General features: G+C 46.1%; 1 protein-coding gene and 1 long non-coding RNA gene across 5 annotated transcripts in view; one reads left to right on the top strand and one right to left on the bottom strand.

Annotated features, from left to right (window-relative positions):
- Positions 1-23,886, bottom strand: part of RAB11FIP4 (RAB11 family interacting protein 4) — a 179,822-nt gene that overhangs the window by 135,916 nt on the left and 20,020 nt on the right. For all 4 annotated transcript variants that reach the window (XM_066980099.1, XM_066980100.1, XM_048064246.2 and 1 more), the window contains exon 2: positions 3,806-3,893. In XM_066980099.1, coding sequence (XP_066836200.1) covers positions 3,806-3,893 — 88 coding nt within the window. The remainder of the gene's footprint in view (positions 1-3,805; positions 3,894-23,886) is intronic.
- Positions 11,199-16,173, top strand: LOC125182828 (uncharacterized). Its single transcript, XR_007163445.2, has 3 exons — positions 11,199-11,331; positions 15,739-15,940; positions 16,047-16,173. It is a non-coding gene; the product is annotated as an uncharacterized lncRNA (long non-coding RNA).

Genomic DNA, 23,886 nt, shown 5'->3' with positions numbered 1-23,886 from the left:
CACATTAGAAATAATAGTTCCACTCAAACCTTCAGGTATTACAAGTGGCAGAAAATATTTACTGGATCGCTACAGTAAGTCCAGTACAGTAAAAATAGAAATGGACTCCACTGAGCAAACAGTAATGGATCCCACGCTGACCCTGCTGAAATCAATGGGAATTCAGCCTCCGAGTGACGTTCTGGCTGCTCTGAGAGTCCCTGCGCAGTGCCACTTCACAGACCGTTCTGGCTTTGACACAGCTGCTAGGTAAGAGGGTACAGGTGTTATTTCATGGCAATTGCTCTCCAGACCGATGCAGTCATTAGAAATAAAGGCATGCAGTGAGCAGATAGCGAAGGCAGCTGCAGCAGGAGCAAAATCTTCCTATTCTGGACTTCCAGTGAAATTACTGCAAAGCTTTAAATTTGATGGCAAACCTGGCCCTGGCAGAGCCTATTTGCATGGGGAAAGCAGCCCAGACAGCAGGGAGCTCAGCTCAGACACTGAGGCACAGTGCTTTAATCCATGAAGGACAAGCAAAAAGAAACAAAGCTTTCCATAAACAGAAAGCACCTCTGCCTGGGTAGTATTCCACCCCGGAGACGCAGTGGGAATGAGTTCCTCCAACACGCTTCTGCCCTCTAACGTTGATACTTCTTCTGTAAAAGTCCTCTCCATCACTTCCGAAGGTCCCTGCTGTCAGTGAGACTCCTCAGCACATCCCTCCCCATGGGACCTGCTGTTCAGCAGCTGAAGATCGTCTCTTCCAGGCGAGAGTCCCAGCAACCTTGGTGGAGGTACATGACTCATACATCACGAGGTTCATCCAGCTCAGAGGCACTGAGGACGAGGCAAGGTTGATGTCCACTTGTCAAGGGCCATGGCACTTTTCATTTTACCACACAAGAGTGCACAATGCCCTGGCTTATGGAAAAACGAGAGGCCGAGCTGCAGGTTTTAGATGCAGTGTTTAAAGTTCTCCTTTCAGTGAGAGCTGCTACCACCCAGTTACAGAGCAGACATTGAACGTTCCAATGTTCAGGATTTTTTCAGGCTCCAACGTTTAGTTGTTGGCTAAGATCCAGACCCGGATCCAAAAGTGTTAAACCGTCATCATCAGAGGTGACTTCTTTACCACTGAGATTTGAATCTGTTCTAGATGCTTCAAGCCTGATGTTTTAAACACAAATTCAAGATACATTGAACTAACAAACAAAAACTTGACATTATTTCACCTCTGTGCAGGAAGAAAGTTCTTCAGCACACTATAAAGGCAACTATCTGTCCAACAACTTAATGTGAAGCCTCATAAATGAGAAATATGGCAAGGCATTAAGACAGTAAAGTTTGAATTTGGACATTTGGCTTCAAGTCCTAAGAATAACACAGCTTCACACTCCCTCACTGAAAAAAAACAGTGGATTCATAGTAGCATTTCATTTTGCTCTATTAATCTGATTACCCCAAGTAAATAAAATAGGCTGAGATGTCAAAGCATTATATTCATAATCTGTTGCTGCCAATACAAACTGCTTTTGTTTGAAAACAAGCCTGCTGCTCCCCTTGGGATGTGGCTGCACTGAAAAGTGAGAGATGGAGGCTTTCCATCCTGAACCGCAGACATATATTTTTTCAACTTTAACACGGCCCATTTATTTTTAAGAAAAGTGTGGCTGGTAGCTAAAGACCAATAAAACTTTCACACTATGAGGTAAGCAATAGAGCCAGTTCTTAAGCGATGCTGTGAAATCACACACAACAATGCCTTATTAGAAATAGATACAACTGCTCCCACGATTATACGCACTTGGCACTGATGCGGTTTCAGTGTTGATACCGTTAATGATGTGCTACAAGAATGCTATGTGATGCTGCAGAATTGGGAAATTTCTGTCTGTTCACATATACACACTTAACACCCATCAAGCATGCCATAAGATGTTCCACTTAAGGGCTTTAAGGTTTCCATAAACCTGGAGTACAATGTACTCCGGAGTGTTTGACTTAGCCATGTCTTTGCAGGACTAAACCTTAGGTTATGAATATATGAACCAGCTCCCACACGGTGAGGCAGGATGAAAACTCCCAAGGCATCATCCCTCCCTGATAACCATCATTATGCACATGCTGTCCCTCACAGTAAAGGAATCGCAGATGCCCACTCCTTCCCTGAGGGCACCGCCCACTGACTTCTATTTGCTCCAGACAAGGGCACATGTACTACAGATGAGATGTTCTCCTGGCTCACACCTATCCCTTATTTATCCCATTTCACCCACCTGAGCACACCTTTAGGCTGTGAACTACAGAGGATTACCAGAGGCACAGAGCTTGTGGCTGCCTTAACCCAGACCCCAGTTTACTACAGCATTTCTTAGACCAGGGAAATGTCTAGTGTAGGCTTTAGCATCTAGACATCTATATTAACTTTCCTTTAGGGCTTTGTACTGCCTTCTCTTCAAATACAACAGCATCACCTTTGGAAGGTGTCTCCCCAAACATGGACTGAGAGTAGCTCTCACAGTAATTTCACATAATTATACACTGCTCTCAGTTACCATAAACTTTAATTAAAATTGCTATGGTGTCACATTCTTGCATCATTATGGCTTCATAACAGTCTCGTTGTAGCAGACTCTCCAGAGGCTTCTCCTGGAATCACGCTGCAATCACTGTGACATTCACCCTGTCCCTGAAGTGAAGCCTCTGGGCTGTGACGGCACTCTGGCACTTCACTAAGGACATACCAGGTGTCCCAACAAGGACAGGCTGAACTATTTTGCTGTGGGAAGCTACAAAGCTAATCAGCAGCAGAACAGCTACAGTCTCTCTTCACTGTTTGCTTCATCGCCCTTTGGCGACGCTGTAAAGCATAATAGTGTCTATGCCTCCTGCCAAGGACTCTGTGCAAAGGAGATGGTTTGATCCAGCCGGTCTCTACCTTCTGGACTCCTGAACTTGTCCAGCCTGTAATTAACTTCTTTCATTCCAATACAAGTTCCCAAGTACTTTGAAAACATGAACTAACTATACCTTGCAGGTATCTTGAGAAAAGTATAATAGTCTTAAATTTTCTAGTAGAGAAATTAATGCCCAAGGGATCTTCAACTTCCTTACGAAAATCAACAGTGGAATCAGAATAAGAACCTGGAAGTATCAGACTTTGACACTGCCTGCTAACCACAGGGCTACTCTTTCTTCTGCTACATTTTGCTTTAAACCACATCACATCTGTTCTGAAAAATTAGCAGTAGAGCACTACGCAAGCACCTGTGGACGCAGAAACTCTAGCACTGCTCACCATTGACACATAGGTTGCACAAGAAGCAGAAATGCATCGGCTCTGTTCCCAGAGCTGCCCTACTGTCACCACAAATAATCACAGTCAAAAGAGAGGAAGCAGCCAGTCCAGCCATGTTTCTTTCTGTCACATAAACCCCAGCTAATCTTAGATCAGGTATAATTACATTGCTGCACCAACCAAGAACAAACCAGCTACAACAAGAGCAACACATGGCCAGGAACATTCAGCCCTTACTGAAGAGGTCACCACCAGCAATCCTCAGAAACACAGAACTCAAATACAAAAATAAAAAATAAATTAAAACTCTAGCTCTAGATTTTTATTTTTTTAATTCGTAAGAGACAGAAAAATGAAAGCCAAGAAGGACTGGTGGGGATTGTAACTGTTTATGCCTGTATTAACCAGAAAAGCATACTGCTGCTTCCTACCAAATATTTTGTCTTTGATCATTACATTTCCTGCAACCAGAGAAACATTGGTGGCATTGAAGTAGGTAATTTTTATGAAACGTGCACATACCTTTGATAGCAAAAACTCCATGACAGAAGTCCTTAAAATTGATTCTTCCCAAGTCATTTGGGTCCAAGTACTTTGCCAGTTTTTCCACCTAAAAAAAAAAAAAAAAAAAAAAAAAGAAAAGATTATAAAATACGTGTTGAGAATGGTAATTCATCTTTTGCTCAACTGGCCTATAGCTTCCACAGAAGACCGTGAGTAGAAGAATACCCGCAACATTTACTTGAATCATTCAAACTGTTCTGCAAGGAGAAATCACAAATGGATTATCTGATGTCAAGCATGGTACATTGCATTAAGCTCGGGAGCTTAATAAGTGGTCAATCTGTGACCTAGCCTTTCATCTTAGAGAAGGGTGCTAACAAAATCTGTTTCCCTTAGGGCCCTTTTCATTTACACAGCTCAAAGAAAGTTAAAACCTTTATGATCTCCACCCCTCTTGCCACAAATTACTGGGGAAGAAGAAAAGATGTGCACAACCCATACTAGCCTCGTTCCCTGAAGCATCCAGAGTTAAGCAGTGAACGTTCTTTGGCCACTTAGGATCAAAAAAAAAAATCCTTTGCCATTGCAGAGAACACAAGTTTGAAAATACAAGGGTATAAACAAGTATATGTGTATACAAGCAAGGAATGTATTTATGTAATTATAGTTATAGTCTCAGCTTCACAGTTTAGCATTTCTGAACACTAGTTGTTGTAAAATGAGATTATACGGCATTTAAACGCAGCCACCAAATTGGCATTTGCCCCAAAGAAGGTCTGGCAGATTGCTCAAGAGGGAGAAAAGCAGTCCAGACAGGAGAGGCTGTTGCGTGCTGAGTTGTCTGGATTAAAGGAACAGAGAGGGTTTCCACAGAAACAAGTAGCTGAAGAGGGAGAAAAAGGAGAGGGGCAGAGCACGCTGGAGACAAAGGAGAGCGGGCACCACGCTGGGACACCCAGCTGGCTGTTCCCCTCTGCCATAAACACGCTGCATGACATTGTACAGGTCCTCCCCGTGCCTCCTCGTGCCGTACCTAGCAAGCAGTGTGCCGAGGCAGCCCCTTGCTGCTTGCAGGCACACTCACGGCCAGCTGCAGCACAGCTCTGACCTTGATCTGGGCCCTCCAGACACCCCGGAGCATAAAGGAGACGAGCGTAGGAGGCGAGGGCAGCGGGCATGTAGGATGCTCCACAATCCTGGCAACTACAAGAGGAGCTCAGATATGTCAGTCTGAGCAGCAACAAAAGCCCAGCTGGAAAGCTATGCAGCAAATGAATCCAGATGACCCAGTTTCTCATTTTTCTATTTTTTTTAACATGCTAGCGAAAGCCTAGCTGTTTCTTAAAACCCTGCAGATAATGCACTGATGTGCGTGTGACACCTCTTCCTTCAGATTCTCTCCGTGCTAATAAATGCCTTGATTAGCCAAAGACCTCATTTAGAACAAACCAATCTACAACTAACAAAGGTGTTGGGATGGTGAGGCGCAATTCCGCATGACACAGCAGTTCCTGCTCTCTGTGGGTCCCCTTTCTGTCCCTCCAGGTGGCAAGTACCTGCGAGGGCTCAGCATCATGACCCAGGGCAGTGCCAGAGGCACAGTGGGAGCTATGTTTGGCTTCTGAGCCAAACAAGGGCCCTGAAACTGTGCTGACAGCATTACCCTGAATAGTGCTGTGTTTATTTGCTGGCGACACCCAAGAACAGACAAACAAAAGTTTGCTGTACCTCGGGTTCAGGACATCATGCAGTTGTCCCTGTTCTTCTCAGTGCAGGTGGGCATTCCCTGTGTAAGGAATTTAACAAGACCTTGCCTTGGTTTCAAGCCTACAAGCTCCTCTGCTTGCAGGCCTTAAGCAAGTTACCTCTCCCCCATCACACCAAACTGTCTAACCCACAGCTGACAGTCTTCAGCCTCAAAAGGAAGAAGAGAATCTCTCAACTGTCTCAGTCACAGAGAGAGAAATGGATCTAGAGTAGGAGAGAGACCCCTAATACCTTTCATGCTACACATTGTAGACCTGCTTACTATTCATTAAGATTTTGTCTTTCACTGCAGTAAGAGCAGGAATAGTGTTGTGTTGAAACTACAAGCCAAATGGTCCAACCACGGATGGGAAAATGACACACTTCTTACATACAAAATGCTAGGCTGAATGAGAAATGAACAATTTGATCCTTACATTGCATCCTTTCACTTCTCCTTGCCTTAGGGAAAAAAAATCAAAAAAAAAAAATCATCTCTTGTTCTTAAACATGACCCCAGGAATTGTGTTACAGCTGTCACCTATCGTGATCAAATTCCTACATCTGGTACCACAAGCAATTAGCACAGTCCCACTGATTTACAGCAGCAGAAGATATGGGTCTGTTTCCAAAACACGGCCACTTCACTACTGTAGAGTGGGTTTAACGCATACACGATGAGCTGGAAATCCTTCCTGAAACCAATTAAATGGATACACGCCTGGTACAGGAAAGCTGGGTCGCTGTTATCGCTGCTCACCTGCACAAACAGCAGAAATGTTACAGAAAGATGAAGCAGCAACAGAAATTCCTTTCTCTGGGCTATTTTTGGATGCATTCAAAGCAGCATAATCACACCGGCCATTGAGGCTGGCAGCAGCAAGATTTCAGGGCTGAAAATCTTCTTGATCACTGTAGCAGCTTAAATATGCGGCAGATGTGTCAGCTGGTGTAACTCAGCCTGGCCCCGATGGCGCTGATGCAGACCTCAGTGAGGCCACTAGCTCAGCATCTGTCCCCGTGCAGATACGGCAACAAAATCTAATCAGACACCTGTCTGCTGGGTTATGGGATCAGCCTGTAACTCTCTCTGACAACTGGCAAGCTCCCATCATTGCAAGGTACATAAATACTCTTTCAGATGCTTGCGGGCTTGCTCTGGAGAATCCTGTTTCCTGTAGGTCTCTTGCTAAGAGGCAAGAAATTGTGGTTTAGGTTTTAATGTACTGATTCCTGCGGCCAGCTGGGAAGCCCCTACACAACTTCATACTGTGCTATAGCACAGTGGTGCCACTCGGTGTTTCCAGCACGTCTGGCCTGGTAAGTTTATTTCTGACAGTTGAGCCAGTGACTTTAGTGCACCAGTTTCTCAGCTACACACAATTATATTTTCTAACCTAATTAAATGAGATGTTATATGTCTGGATGTATTTGTTACAAAGCAACAGAGAATGCATTCATTTTTAAGTTCGAGCAATGCCTTAACAGTAAATGAAATTATCACCCCAGCAAAACGCTTCAGTCTCCAGTCTCCCCGCAATCCAATTGTGCAGGTTTTCAATTAGATTTTGTAACGCAAAGAGCTGACATCAGTGCAGAAGAGAAGAAGAACTTACAGAATGGCCTGGTGGAATTTGTGCTGATCCTCCTCGTGTCTTCAGCCAGCACTGACCAACACAGCTCCAGCACAGGTCGAGGCCACAGAGCTTTTATCAGCCAGGACTACATTCAGGTATAAACTTGCATGCAGACAGTGCCTGGATACACACGCATGTACTGTATATAAGCCCCTATAGACATGCACAGTTTCAAGCCCCTAGTGCACTTGAGCATGCATTTTTAACAGTTGTTTTCTGGGATAAGGCTAAGAAGCTCTTTGCTACAGGGACAGACTTTTCTGGGACATCTAAAAGGGGCCCTCAGACAGGGCTTCTTGGTGGGGCTGTAACACGAGCGAGAGCCAACACTTGGTTTAAGCAGCACTATCTTGTTAATCCCAGATTGAAGGCATTACTTGAAAGTAAGCGCAATTTCAAGCTGTGGCCAAATAAACTATGCCATCGCAGCCACTCCTAAATCTTCTCTGCTGTCTATACTGTGTCAGCCATCCTTCTGCTTCACTCTAGAGAAATAATGTCCTCTCCACCTCCTTCTCACAAGGGGTTGACTCCCAGCAATCAGTCAGAAGCTATGGCACTTATTTATTGCTTTGGGAGGCGTTAAGGGGTTGTCAGCCCAACAGCCAAGCTGCGTGACAACGAAGCCTTTTTTGCAGTCAACAACCCCATGGGCTTCCAGATAAACTACTCTGCTAGCAAACAGGGAGCAGCAGCCTTTCAGCCCCGTTAGCAGAACAGGCAGTGCTGCCTGTTTTTGCATATGTGGATTAAGCAGGCGGTGCCAGTCTTGGACACGGTCAGACTCCTGAGCCCCTGCATCTCCAGGCAGGGCTGGGCTCTGTCTCCTCTGCTGATGCCACTGCAAAGGACGCAGGACTGCAAACCCAACTGCTGCCAAAACTCAGTGCTGAAACAACTGGGTAATTGTTGTGGTGCCTGCAGGCAGCACAGGGAACGCGCTCCAGAGCTGAACGCCATCGAGATGAGCTAGAGCCAGGGATTTAGGCTGCGGACTGACACTCCTCTCTACATTGCTGCACTGAGCAGTCGCCCACCATGTGGGACAGCACAAACAAGGATGGGATTGCAAACCTTGCAAACTTTCTTCGTTGTGGGAAGAGAAGGATGAGGACAGAAAAAATTAGCTGCAGGCTCAATAGTCCAGCTGGTTCTCCTGGCAGCTGCAAGGGTCCCTCTAACGAGCTCCTCAGCAGACATCCAGTAGTCTCAGAGAGAAGAAATAAATCATTTCCGCTCTGGGAAACAACTGGAGAAAATCAAACCCTTTGTTGCTATTGTTTAGCTTGCTTAGATGAATGGGTGATTATCCTTTCCAGGCAAACGTATTTCTCCATTGTAATAACTGGTCACTTCAGCCAAAGCGTCTGCCCCTCTCTGTGGCATTTCCCAGCTATACTGAACGTGCTGCGAAGGGATGTCTGCCCCTGCTGCTTTCTGATAGGTAACAGCAGTCTAGGAACACCTGAGAGTTGCTTCAGCCCAAAGTTTCTCGCTATGCTAGCTAGAAGGAGCCCCTAACTGTGGGGGACAGCTCTGCGTTTACAGCAGAGGATAACTCCTTTTTCCGAGCTCTGCTCCAGTGAAAGTGTGAAAGGACCCTGCCTACCTTCTAGGTTCCCACAAGAGCACCAGGCATGGGGACAAACCCAGCCTTCACTGAAGAAAGGAAATCCAGAGTGTCTTGTAAGGAGTCCGCTGTAGCCATGCGGCAGATATATATATATATATATAGAGAGAGATATAGATATATATATACATACATACACACACACGCTTTTTTTTTTTCCCCAGCAAGGATTTTCCTCCTGGAACCTGAATCCTGCTGCCATCTCCAGCAAAGAAAAAATTCAGGCCTCTACTGACCTCCCTTAATTTTCTTCAAAAACTGGCCAGCCCAGGGGAGATTTGTTACCGCACAAAAAATGGTAGAGATGGCTGCAATTGGAGAGCCCCACGCTGGCTCCATCCACCAGCATCTTACAGCAGGATCCAGGCCACAGCCAGAAGATGCCTTCTGACATACCGAACTCAGCTCAGCAGTGTGCCGGCATACTGCGGGAGTCTGGAAGCACGTCTCGCCCTGGAGTAAGAGCAGGGAGCACCTGGGAGCAGCAAGAACAGCAAGAAGAGCACTCGCAGGAAAGGTCAGACCGTGCTGCGGCAGCGGCATTCGGGCAGCATCTCCTGAAGCATGAGAATGTCTTAGAAGTTTACGCAAGCTCCCAGCAAAAGGAGAACGCATAGGTGAATGCTGCAGGGAGGAATTAGAGAGGTTCCCACGTAATTTATAAAGGGAGCAGCAGCACTCACTCTGATTTTAACAGACTGGCCTTTTCTGCACCTGGGGAAGCGGCGCGAGATCACACCCTCACCTGCTCTCCCCTTGCTCTGCAGGTCCTGCTCCTCCACCACTTCACTCTGCAGCCAGCCACAGACATCTAGCCCCCAGCAATTCTTCACCTTGCATCTTTACAGACAACACGAGTTATAGACTTTGCTGTTTTCTTGCTTATATAACCCCCTGACATGATGAATCTAGCTGGGAATCAGTTCCCCCTAAAGGGCTCCTTCTAAAAACAACCCGCTGTATCCGCGATGCACAGGCTGACAAAATGGGAGTCCAGCTGGAAGGGACCTACAAACATCATCAAGTCCACCCGACCACTTCGGAGTATCCAAAAGTAAAAGCGTATTATTAAGGGTATTATCCAAACACCCCCTGAACCCTGACAGGCTCAGGGCAAGGGCATCAACCACCTCTCTAGGAAACCTGTTCCAGTGTTTGGCCACCCGCATGGTGAAGGAATTTTTCCTGGTATCTGGTCTGAGCCTCCCGGGCAATGGGTATTCAGGAGGCCCAGCAGCACAGAGTACCAGCATCTCTGTTGCAAGTTGGTAGGATCGGTCCTACTCCGAAGCTATTCGGTAATGGCATTCAGACTGTAAGTAAATAGAAAACCATGATGATGAAATTTGCAGATGACAGGATGATAAATAACAACAACGCAGACAGTCTCACACTCCTCTGGATAGCTTCCTAAGTGAAGCCCATACAAACAGAGTGTGGTTTAGGCACTGCTATGCAAGGCCACAAAACAGAAAATACAAAAGAAGAAGAAGAAGTAAGAGTTCACATCTACAGAGAGGAGGACTGTTTTCGGAGGAGCTGGGATTTATAGATTCAGAAGTTCTGACAATTATGGGGAGGGGAGCAAGATGAGGAAAATGATTTTACCTTGCATTGGAGGGACCAATACTAACAGTTGTGTTACTAACGCTCTCATAAGAGATGCTGAAAACCCAAACAGATTGCAGAGAAAAGACCTAACATTCAAGGGCTGTGGAAATGCTTTATATGACCAAACTTCGGGTTCTCTCCGTTTAATGTTGTAAAAGAGAGACCAAGGGTTGATTTGTGACTAGGTATAAAGACTTCCGCAAGCAGGAAGTTGCAGGTTGTAAAGGACTCTCTGCTCTAGCAGGGGAAAAACAAAGAGCCATTAGCTGCAAATTAAAAGACCCAAATTAGAAACAAGGCACAAATTTCTATCAGCACAGTTCTCTACCCATGACAACTATAAAAAGAAATGGGTGGACTCCCTCCCATCCAAGGCCTTTTGAGTAGACAAGATACACCTGCCCAGAAGTTTTACCTAACCTGGAGTAAATGGGTTACGAGCTGTGCTATCACCATTTCAGGACACCTCACGGGATAACCTGGTGCTCCCCCTGAACCTGACCTTCACGCACATGAAGGACGACGTCCCTAGTCACACATGCAAGACATGGAAGGCCAGCGTTTAGGAATCATGAGTCCAACCAACAGCCAGCCCTCGTCACCCTGTGCTGACAGCCTGTCTATCATAAATGATTCATGACGCTCCAAACAGCATCACAAATTTCCACCGGCTGCTGCCCGATCCCAAACCATGCAGGAGCATACATCACAGCTGGAAACAATGGCTTGGAATTTGTTTTGAATTCTGATTTCACGAATCAGTCATTGTCCCCTAGTGCTTTATACGCTGGCTTCAAGCCTGCAAGTTGACATGCCAGAGAGATTTCTTTAAACAGAAACTACTGTTCCAGTTTCTGCTTTAACTGGGGACACCCAATTTACCAGCTAGAAGGCAGATCTTGGACTGTATCCTAAATGACGTAAGCAAATTTGTTGAATAATCTTGGCATTGACTTTGAGCAAATTCCTAATTCTGTCAAATCCATAATCTTCTGTGCAGCACAAAAATCTGACTAAACTCAAGGTAGTCCATTCACAGGCTTTCCTGAGTTTAGCATCAAGGACACAGAATTGCATCTTCTTCCAATTACAAACTGGGTCCTTGGGGACCCAGATGGAGGAGAACACAACCATGACGCTGCTGCCTTTTGCAGTGAAACATATCAGTGAATTACAAAGCCACAGAGTGAGACAGGTAGTTGCAGAGGCATTGCAGGTGGTTGAGTGCACTCAGAGGAAATGGGGAAGCTCAGAGTGTTCGTTTGTTATTAACGCCCTGTGTAAGCGTTACCTGCCTCAGGTGGGCAACAGATGGGAAATGCAGCTGAGCTACAGAAACGGGAATCAGGCAGCACCGCGGCACGCGCACAAGAGTTCAGCTTCCACCTTCAGAAACGCAAGGACACCGAGTGCTCTGCGCATGCCCAGCTGCACCTGCCTCTTCCTGGCAGAGCTGTGGATGTGCCACTTCCCAGCAGGACCAAACAGGATGGAGAGCAGGTAGCAGCTCCTCAGCCATCCCTTAATGCTCAGCTCTGTGTGGGACACACCAGACACACTGACCTTGCTACAACACACAGATATTGCTAAACTCGACTGCCTTGCAGACAAACCTGTCCCACTGAGCCGACCCTTATCTTCATGTCATCTTGTTTTCTTATTCCGTTCAACAGCATCTCCTCTTCTGAGAGGAAAAGACTGAGCCATATGGAAGTGCAGAGAGAACACATTAGAGATGGATTCGTTTAAAACATTTTCCATAAGCTACTAAGAGAACGTAGTACTCCAAGAACCTCAGTGAATGCATGTGTGTAGCAAATACCCAGGCAGTGCCAGGAAAATCAATGCTACGCCTTCTGTTTTCTATGGAGAAGTCACTTGTGGTTTTTACTACATGTGATGACACAAATCTAATTTGGGATCACAACAAAGACAATTCTCGAGATATTATATACTCAGATTTTAGAGTTAACATTCTTATAGCTTGGATTTTCTCCACAGCGAGATCTAGAAGTTATTACGACTAAGGAATCCCTTCTCTTATACCACATTACTCGCTGGCTAGCCTCTCTACTTACAGAGCAAGACGTTTACTACCACAAAGAATTGCTCATAAACTTTGAGCAAAGTGACATGCATAGCTCTGGCCAACAGCACCCAAAAAAGGACCACTGCCTGTTTTATTCATGAAAATGAATAAAATTCATGAAAATTAATAAAACTGGAATCAGAAAGTTTTCCAAACTTCCTCAGAGGACACATCCCAAAGTGACTGCCCCTAGCTACAGAATTTACTTCCCTCCCATCCCTCTGCAAGCTACAGACCACAGGAATCCTGGTGAGTTTTTCCTCTGCCTTGTGCACATTTGGATCAGGTCTCCGTGGCAGGCAATGCCCCAATTGCTTACGCAGATAATACCACTGCAACAGCATTTCTCACTTGGTGCGTCCATCCTAATGCAATGTGGCAGCCAGCAATGAGCAGGCACCAGAATCATAAGACCAACATCTCTCCGCAGCCTCTTCCACCATCCGTCAGCCCATATGTGAGAACCTCTCGTTTAGAGTCACTTAGACATAGCTGACTGGAGAAGGAGGCCGTTTCCCTCCTTCCCTCTGATGCTGCATTGCAAAACAAGACGTTTGGCTGAGCCCACCGATCTTACAACAGTCTATGGGGAATCCCACACAGTCTGGAGTACCATGGGAACAGAGAGCAAGTCTAAAAATATGCCGGAGCCATCTGTTCACTCTACAGTGATTTGTGGTGGTGTTCTGGAAAGAAAGAGTTAACGTGATAAACTGCTTTCCTAAAACCACTGATTCACTCACTTGCTAAAACAAACAGGGCTGCATTAATGCCTTCTCCTCCACTTCTGCCAGACCTGAAACCAAGGCTTCCTGAAAAATAAGGCTGTTAGCAAAAGCTGTGACAAGCTGAAATGAAGCGCAGCCCTTTATTGTCTCGTTCATTAGCATAAGTCAAATACAGCATGAACCAGTCAGATCTCAGGTATGCCGTATGCAATCGGTCGTGTGGGTGCAGCGTGCTCTGCCTTTAAACAACAGGGAGGAAGATGTTTGGGTTATATCAGGCTTATCTACAAGTGATGCAGCACGGATTCATTTATCAGAGAAAATACTTCCCCCCTCCGCAGCTTATGGCGTGTGATCCTTTCCATCAGTGCATAAAGCAAACTTGCACAGAACAATGGTTTTCATGGCTTCCAGTTGTGAGACATCAGCCAAATGGGATCTACTCCAGGAATAATTACCGTTTTTGAAGTAAAACTGGGGAGAGAGGTGGGGCAAACAGTGCCAGCTCCTGAGCCAACACCTTCTCAGTGCCTTCCTTGCTGACACATTTGCACACTTTAATTGAGGTGTTATCACAGGCAAAGAGCAGGCACAATACCAGAGACCAGCAGGAGGAGGCTGGAAAGGGTGGGGAGAGCGGAGCAAGTCTGAAGTATCCCTGTAAGTCACGGCATGCACCTCAGGCATCCCCTATGCCAGCTCCACTTGTGTGTAAACACAGTGCCCAAAGCCAGAAAGAAGCTACAGAAAATACATCGAACCAGAACCTAAAGCTAACACAGCTGCCACAAGCACGCTCCAGGCTCATACTGAAGTCCAGGCAGTCGCTCCAGCCTGCACAGCTCATGCAAAATGAGAACCTGGCCCTTTTCTGTCAGCCATGTTAGGGCCCTCTCATTGCTCTTCCCCGACCCACACTTCAGGAACACGGCTAAGTGCGACAGCAGGCTCCCGAGACACAGCATCACCCAGTTTTGACAGCAGCATCCTTACAGGTTGCATTTCTAGCCTCACAGACAGAAAGCAGGTAGCACGCTTAGTCACGTCTCGACTGCCTGCTTTCATTATTACTTTCTTTCCTTAATGCACAAAACCGTTCAAACACACGCAGAGCACGGCACTGCACTGCACACCAACACCTACTTTCCAACACAGTTTAGATCGTGGTCTGCACCGGGGTCTGCCCAGCACGGCGCAGGCTGGGCCTCCTCCAACTCTCCCCAGCTCACTCCTGAAGGCGGCTGTTAAAAGGGAACACGCTCGGCCTTGGCGTGCTCGCAGACACGGAGGATGAAATGTAGGTCTCGAGAGCTGATCTCAAATGCAAAAGCCCGAGTGAGCAGCAGTCCTGAAATTAAATTGAATGAAAGAAATTTCATGGCAAATTAATGCTTTGACGGAAATCCCAGGAGAAATGAGTACTGGATGAATCCAGCACAGGGAGACACGCATTAGTTGAGATGAAAAACATCAGGCAGAAAGGTACGATTAAAGGAACAATCTTCCACTTAGCTGCAGAGAAAGATGCTTAACCTTTCAGAGAAGCGTGGCTGGGAGATAACATCCTTCCCCAACAAAACAAAGCAAACGTGCAGTGGGTACCACCGCTACGGGGGGATAATTACCAAGTACGAAACGAAGTTGACAGGTTTGAACAGCAGCTGCCTCAGCTGACGTCAAGACCAGGGAAGCACAGATAAGCAGGCAGCGGCAGAGCACGAGTCGGGACTGCTAATGCCGAGAGGATAACGATGGGTCCCACCAAGAGCAAAGCTACCGGGGGAAGGAGCAAGTCCTTGCTGCATCAGCTTGCACAAGCAGACAGATTCCTGACCACAGCGCTAACACAGACAGCAGCGTTAAATCTTTTCTAATTCCCCCGAGCCTTGTTGCAGCTGTCAGCTCTGGGCGGTATAATAGCTCAGAAACCCCCTCATACCTCCCTCTTCCACGTCGTCAGCAATTCCCCCATACAGAAATCATTAAAATTGCAGAGGAGGAAATTCTCGCTGTATAAAATGACACATGGAAATCTACATTGCCCTTTGATGCACACTGGGAAAGACATTAGAAGGAATGATAATTAGCCAGAATTTTTGTGTAGAAATGGACAGACAAAATACAAAGCCAAGCCTGCATGCATACAAAATCTCTTTCCAGCCTTAGAGGCCGCAAAAGGTACTTCATGTTACAGTATTTCCTCTGCTCTCCATCCTCACGTCTGGTCGATATTAATACTTAATGGCTGGAAGGCTGAATGGAAACAAGATCCAAAGCATAACACAAAGAGAAAGGAAATAAAGGTGCACAGTTAAGCTGGAATTGTACTTTTGTATTCTTAAAGTGTGCCCAATCCAACTATTATCAATTAGTGGTGGTACTGCAAGAATAACAGTGAGGGACCAGGCCCAGTGTTCCCTGCTCACTGCATGCACTACTGAATTCACAATATCAGACCCAGAGATAATTTTCTCTGCTGGTACGTGATTTTATATTCTTTTCTTATCCAGAAACAGATGCACTGTAAGGAGTGCTGGGCCCAGGGACTAAGCAGGAATGGCAGATTTCGAAACAGAGATTGAGCTGCTGAGAAAACCCTGTTCTCCTGAGTGCAAATACGAGCGGGACTGCAGCATCGCTGCATGTGCAGTTAGGTATTAATGTGCATGGGCCCCTGCCGACATGCTCTGCAACTCCGGCAGTGTGCACCAGGTATGCTGTCCCTGGGATCACCCCGCAGAGGACACCAGCTGGCTACAGCACCTCACTTTTTAGCTGACCAGAGATTCTCCCTGCTGCACTTCTCTTTTGTACCCAGGGAACGAAGCCTCACAAGAGAACAAACAACAAGCACGAACAATACCGCACTTCACGAGCCAGGAATTCAGCTGGTATTCACCAGCCCCGTACTCACACTGCCCTTTCTACACCAAGAAAGGAAGGAGTGGCTCTGTGATGACTTCCATCAGCTGAAAACCTCATCTCACCAGCTCAGCTAAGCAGGTCATTGTTCTCAGACCAGCTGTCAATCAAGATAACAGCCATCAGAGAGGCACTTCTGTCCACCTACACCTGGGACCATAAATATTCATGCCTGTACACTCAGCAAAGGGGTTCACAAGGCTGCTCCTGTTGTGTTAAATTGTTTCTTCCTAAGGCTTTATAAAAAGTTCTGTTTTGGTCTTGCTCATTTCTACTACTACCTTTCTTCAATTAGATTTTAGTAAGGATGTAGCTAGGATGTTCTAATCTATGGCTTAATGTGTATACATTTATCATCTCTCAGTAGATTTAATTTTGTGTATCTGTTGATCCTTTGAGACTGTTTTTGACACTATGGTATCAGTATGTTAATTCATTTTTCCCTGCATTAAAATCAAACCTAACAGCCTCACCAAAAACATTGTGATTTTTCTAGCTAATGTATGTTCTCTGTAGGTATTGTCACAACACATCACCACAGAGACCCAGACACCGAAAACAAATTGCTTGGAAAGAGAAACCAACCAACCCCTTCATTGTAAAACCAGAGTAGATGTTGTTTACAGTAAATCAGGAGATTCTCCTGAGATGGAACCCCTCAAGAAATGAGGTAAGAATCGGCCACTGGAGCTCAATTACCACCTCTGGTGTAGAACATATCCCCTGTGCACTGCCAAACAGCGTAACTGCAGTTCTGCTTTGGAGTATCTATAGAAGAGGAGAGAGGAATAGGTTATCCTTTTCAGTGGGACCTCACCCCACTTTGAGGCACAACACGCAGAGTAAAATGCTATTTCTAAACCACGAGTCCCTTTAAAAATCAGGGCAAACACCCCCTTCTTGGCCTTTCAGTTCATAGGCTCTTCTTCATTTCTCAGTTAAAAAGCTCTTGACAATTTATTAATCCCCTGTGAAATCCCCAAGTAGGCAAAAGCCGATTTCCTGTGTGTTTGCCAGACCTTCCACGGTGCAACATCTCTGAAGACTCGCTGCTGCTGCCTTCTCTCAACCTGCTAAAAAACTGCTCGTATCTATTTTCCTCCAGTGTAAAGATGTCTTGTAGGAGTTACAATCAAGAGGTGAGAGAACGCAGAAAGCCCAGCAGATTTATACTTCAAGGCCCTCACCCAGCTGCATTTCACTGCACAGTGTTGGGTCCGAGGAGCCTGTCCACCACTAATACCTAAACATATACCAGCAACAGAAATGACAGGTCACTCACTCCTTGTGTATTTCCAGGGACACAGTTTCTTTACAAAGATAATTTAGTAACAAGGAGGTAATTTGCTCTTCAGTAATAAGGCTCGGCGAAGCCCTGCAGCAAAGGTACCTGTATGAAATGTGAGGTGGGATGGCAAAGAACCTGAAGGTAAAAAAGGAGCTTTCTGGGAACATCTTTCAAAGGACCAGTTCAATAAAGGCGTCCACACCAGGCAGTATGTAATCAGCTTCCTTGTCACAGCGTAAAGTAGATAGTTTCATGGTTTATAACTATCTCGAGTTAAAACAACCTGACATTTTTACATCCATGTAACAACAGCAGTGTCTAGCTGACACTGCTGATGGTGGCACAGTGTATGAAGGCTCCCCACAGAGCGGGCTGATGGACTGATTTTGTCTAATGTGCCCACGGACTGGGCGTCTTTTAGAATATCCTTTCTTTATAATGCATCTATGGAAACTAAAATCCAGGAGGCAGGGAACCTCAGAGCTGCAGCTTGGTCAACATGTAAGGGGAAATGCCAAAGAAAAAAATAAACTCTTTCCAAAACGTGGGGGGTGCTGGTGCCTCAGCAGCTGAGGCGCTGCCCCTCGGCAGCAGGAAGGCACTCCTACCCCCTGCCGAACCTCACCCCGCAGCCTGACCGGGGAACAGCCAGAGCTCCCAGAGCTCTGAATCGCACTTGCTTGGACAGGACCCACGCATTTTTTGTAAGGTAGGAAAAACAACCTCACGGGCAAGGTGTGGGGATATTAGAGATGGGCATCCTGCCAGCACTCACTCCTGGAGGGACCTGACACAAACACAACGTCCTGGACAAACTGCGCTGCGCCTCCGCCAGCCGGACTCGTCTCTGCAGCTCTCTGCATAGGCGGCCGTGGGCCGGAGCTGCACGAACTGCCACCGGTGGGAAATGTGAAAGGGGTCCTGCAGACTTCACGGTGTTCTGGGAGCAGCTTGGATGAAAGCTGATCTAGAACAGGGCAACGTTATTGCCATTAACGTAGGTAAATGTAAGTTGAGTCACAGTGAAACGCTGCACCTGGTGACAGCTCAGCCTTGCCATGTTTTCTAGGTATGAACTCACATTTCTCACAAATCAAGATTGATGCACTTTTACTAAGTGACCCAGTGCTGCCCAGGCAAGGAAGCAGTGGGGAGGGCACAAGACAGCCATGGAGCTGTCACATCATTCGGAGCTCACACCAAGCAGGGTTAGTGAGGGCAGGGAAGCAGATATGAGCAGGGAACAGCCCCCGTGGCACAACGCTAAATCTGACCTTGAACAATGCCAGAAGCAAAGGGCCTGACACAGGAACCACTTGTACTATATTATACAATGAAAGTCATGCTAGGAGAGCTTAATGGCCATAAAATCTATAAATCACCAATGCCACAGGGAGGTATTTAATGCTGAAACGTACTGCTGCAATAAATTTGTAAGCTTTGACAAATAACACTTAGCCCCTTACTTGAAAGATGCTGGGAGGCATCGTTATGATCTAGGACTCGAATCAAACTTGTCTCACACCAGGATTTGAACCTTCTCCAGATGAATATCGCTTTCCAGTGCTCACCATCATCCAGGTATGTGAGGACTCTCCATACTACAGGACATACTCCACCTTCATTGGTGCAGACAAATCTCCGTACAGCCAAGTTTGTCAAAGTCTCATTATGCAGGACCAGTAAAAAAGTAAAATGCTGAGAATTACAAATAGGCACCTTCATACTTGCTGGTTTTTGCAACTGTGTATGTTTGCTCTGTACACTCTTACTTCTGGTCTATCACCTAGAGTCCAGGGACACCGGCACAGACTTCTGCTGTTCCAAACCTGCATACAAAGGCTACAAAACAGGAGTTCATCACCTCCACTGCTTTGCAGACCTAACAGGGACAAGGAGCCCCAGAAAAGGATGTCACTTCTTGCTCAGAGTTTACAAAATGGTTTTACCCTTTGCTGTAATAGGAATCCCTCTTTAAATAGACCATCAGGGAAGGAATGCCTTTCAAAACATAGCCACCAAACCAGTCTGTCCAATATAAAACTGAGCAGGTATCTTTGGCCTCCTGCTGAACCCTCCCTGCACAGAGGGAGGCTCCACATCTTTCTGGAACAGCATCAGCACAGATCTTTCATGACCTTTGCGTCTAGCAGTTACATTAGGGGAAGCACCAAGTTTCTGCAAAAAGTAGTATTTTGTCAGTGAAATAAAAAAAAGAACATTTTTCTAGCCAGCAGTCAGAGCCACGGGCTCGCAAAGGGGACAATTCCCCTGCTCCAGGGCATTTTGTATCCTGATGATAAACTCCGGTGGCTAAATTACTTCTGGTTCCCATCATGTGTCTCACTGCTCCCTGTTTATTTACACTGCTGCACTGGTGAGAATACGAAAAGCTGCAATAACTGAACTACTGCCATGCTCGAAGATAACAGTGGCGAGGCCTTTTAAAGGCTGCTGCCCAAGCACTTGCTTTGTCTGGGATAAAAACGAACAAATAACACCTAAACAAAACAAGGATCTCAGCGCATAGTGCGCACTGAATGTTAGAGGGTTTCCAGCACCAGAGGTCAACCTTTGTGCCAAAGAAACAGAAGATAACATAAGAAGGAAAGAAGTACTAGAAAGTAATATTTGCATCCTAGTTACTATCAATTTTACAGAATTTGGGTGATTCTAGAGGATGAATGGCAAGCGCTGAACTCAAGGGAAGCTGTAGAGTGTTACTCTGAAAGCCTGCCACCACCAACCCTCAGCCTAAAGCTGCACAAAACCAAAGGCTCACTGCAGGTCTGCTCACTGGGAAGGATGCTGAGGGTTGGGAACTAAGCAAGTGCTCCTCACCCCATCCACACCTGCAGCAGCAGCAGCTGGGGAGACAGCCAGACCTCCCGTGGGCTGAGACCCCCACCAAGTCTCGACCGTCCTGCTGGTGGGCACTGTACCAGACAGGCCATATTCCCAGGGACAATAAAGAGGCCTGAGACATGGCAAACAGCCAGGATGGATGCACAGTAACATGAGCAAAGCCCTCCGCAGGCCAGCTGTGGTGTGCCTCAAGAAGTGAACGGGAACCTTACCGTCACCTGAACACCTCCTGGTCAGCACACGGGGTCAGCAGCGAGGCTAAGCCAATTAATGGCAACGCCTTTTCACCCTTGGCCAAGCTTCTCACGAGCAGCAGCACTCAGCAGGAGCAGTGAGACTTACGGAGGGATTTGACAGAGATCAGCAGCTTTATGGAGCTCTGCCAGAAGTTTTGCCACATATCAAGAAGAAGCTGCGAACTGCAGACTCACTCTGTCAGTGTCAGACTGATGAAGAACTACAGCTCTGCTCATGATTTTCTGTTGGTTCTCTTGGCACTAGAAAAACCTCTCTCCATAACGTGGGCTACTCAATTTCTGGGATGTTTCCCTCCTGCATCAGCTCTGTAAGTGTATTTTACCTTCTTGTACACCTGACCTTTCAGAGTAAGCTTCATCCTTTCTCAGCTGGTTTTCAAGCATTTTCCAGTGCCAGTATTTCAGGACCAAATACTCAGCTGATTAAACAGGAAAACCTACACCTCTCCAAAAGACATTTGCTCTGTGGGCTAATAATATTTTACTGGTTATACTACATGGACTGTTAATTTAAGGTCAGAAATTTAGTGTTAATGCAATGTTCTGAAATAAAGCCCTGCAGACCAAAGCCTTATGAGCATCTGTGAATCAGGTGCAGGCAGCAGCCTTTCAAGGTTTCTCATCCTGGCCATTCAAACCTAAGGCAACACCGCTAAGATGTGGTCTGACAGTTCATTTTATGCTTGGATACTTTACATATTGACGGCAAAGGGAATCTGTGGCAGCCCCATCTAGACCCAAGGTGCAGGCCAGCGCCTCAGACAGAGCGGACAATCTGTCACTCTTGGAATAAATTATCTGCTTGGAGAAGAACATAATATGATGCTATTCTCAGAAAAATCACTCTCTTCCTGTTGTCCTTTCATGATGGTTTAAGCTGCGTACACTGACTGCTCGTCTATGGAATTCAGCAAACATAGCTGTGGCATTTACTGCCCCAGCATCCTCCTCCTGTATCATTCAAAAGTACTGTATAGAATCAAGTCCTTCCAGACCAGATCAGACTCTGGTCTCAGGCTTCACTTCTTCAAGAGCCTCTTTCTCTCTCCTGACTACCTAGGAGGCCTTGTGTTCTACTAATATCAGATGCCTGAAGGTGGGTGTTATGCTTCCCAGCTGTTTTTCCATCCCTTTACCATGCCTTTTTTTTTTTTTTCCAGTCTGGTCCCTCAAGATCTCATACATACCGTTGTCCTCTCTGAAGCAAAACTCTTTGAAATGCATATAACACATCCAGTGGCAAGGAGGGAAAAAGTCTGCTCCTGGTCTAGAAGGCCATGGTTTAGTCTGGGTAGGAGCTGCTGGCCCTGCTCCAGTGTAAGCATAGCTGGGATAAAGGGAATGCTGCCTGAATCAAGAGCTGCAGACTGAATGCCTAGGGAAAGCCAACTCAAGACTGCTCGAGTACATTAAAGGAGGTCAAATGTTAAGTAAATACTCAATTAAGAAAGGAGGGCAAGTAATTAGTAAGGCTAATTCTGTGCCAAAGTGGTCTGGATGGTACACACACAGTCATCCCAGCACCTCCTTCCACACAATATAAGCCTCAGTTCTTGGTGAAGCAGCCCAGCTTTCAGGAGACCTGTGTTCAATTACCACCTCTGCCACAGAGTCAATGTTCTGGTCGTGGACAGGTTAATAGTTGGGTTGCACGTCAATTCCCCAAACTCCCAGGACCGTGAAAATAAGTACATCGCAGCTGAGACGCTTAACCACTACAGCAATGCATCCAAATCAGTGTGTATATGTGGGTTTATATATTAAAATAAGTACTTGTGGCAACTACGGCTCTTCAAGAAGTCCTGAGAGACCAAGCAAATGGTCGTCTGTCCCTACACCTATTCTCAATATGTGTCCAGTGTGAAGGAATCTCATTACTAAAAAAAATAAAGTGTTATTCTACATCAAGCACTGCAATAATACCACAGTGGGTAGCTGGCACGTATCACAGATGTACAAAAAGAAGCAAACGCCTTATGCAGTGTTATATAAAACCCATTAAAAACACCAAGCCTGGCTGGCTGGTTTGAACCTATTTGGCCTGCACTCTCATTTACTGCAACACAGCTCTCACAACTGATATTCAAACCTGGAGAGATTCTAAAAATAACCAGTGCAGGGAAAGAAGAGAAGAACGGTGAAGAAATTGGTTTTTAGCCTGGCCAACAGATTGGGCAGCAGCTCCCAGCTCCCCAGGAGCTCTCAGTGCCCTGCTCTGCTAGGAACCCTGCACTCCCTAACAGCCCCATTAGGGACATTAGGCAGACAATTTATGGAAACTTATCATGACCTAAATTTTCGCACAAGACATGCAAGAAGGGATTTTTCCAGTTTGAGGACAGGCCAGAAATTGTCATGAATCAGCTCTGACACAAGACAAGATCTAGCTGTCAGTGAACTGATGGAGGACATCACCCTGCCATTACGACAAATATATGTAGCTGCTAATTCAGTACAAGGAACCCAGTCCCCAGCCTACTTAGCTAGAGGTCTCTCATATAAGCTGTAAAATTGGATAAAAAAAAAAATCGCACTTGCATGCTGCCCTGTGCTTCCCCAGAACAAAGCTTTCTGCTGAAGCTGATGCAAATAAACACATTCTTGTGTGCAAGCTCTCCTCCTCCACCGGACCGTTACCCCAGGGCTCCGCTTTGAGTCACAGGACCCTGTCACCAGCTCACCCCCCCTCCTTCCCACACCCTTCCCATTTGACTACAGCATACCCTAATCCTTGTACAGGTGCTGCACAAGTGAAAAAGGCTTCCTGTAAAGCGCTAGGAGAAGTGATGAAAGCAATATAATTGCTCTGTGTAGATTAATGGTCCCAGCACAAACAGCACATTTTACCAAGCCACAGAGCTAAGTTTATACAGTACCTGGGAACAATTTGCAAGCAGACATAATACCCAGATCTTATCTAACGCTTTCATCCATCTACCTTGCACTGTAACAGCGGCATTGACTTCTGGTTACTGCTGAGAAATGGGCAGATAGGGCAAGAGCAGGAGATTAGGCACGAGATACCACTAAAGCTGACAGATGTTCTGCATCCCAAATCCTGCAGCATTCGCAAACTGAGGGTGTCCTGATGGAGCAACACAGCAGAGAGAGAGAGAGAGAGAGAGAGAGAGATGTCTGTCTAAATCTCAGGATCTCTCCCAGCCATCCACTAGACAGACCTGAAACACAACAGCAACACTCCAACACTGCGTGCATTACATCAGACGCAAGATTTAACAATTGGCGGGTTAGAATAAGAGCAAGCAAGAAGAAAAATCCTCCCCTATAATTAAGGGTTTTCTCAGATACCCTGTGTTATTTTTCTG

The sequence above is a fragment of the Anser cygnoides genome, chromosome 19 (genome assembly GCF_040182565.1).
Source record: "Anser cygnoides isolate HZ-2024a breed goose chromosome 19, Taihu_goose_T2T_genome, whole genome shotgun sequence".
In the NCBI taxonomy this organism is placed as follows: Eukaryota; Metazoa; Chordata; class Aves; order Anseriformes; family Anatidae; genus Anser; species Anser cygnoides.
Note: the sequence above shows the minus strand (reverse complement) of the source record. Positions and strands in the feature narration are given on the sequence as shown.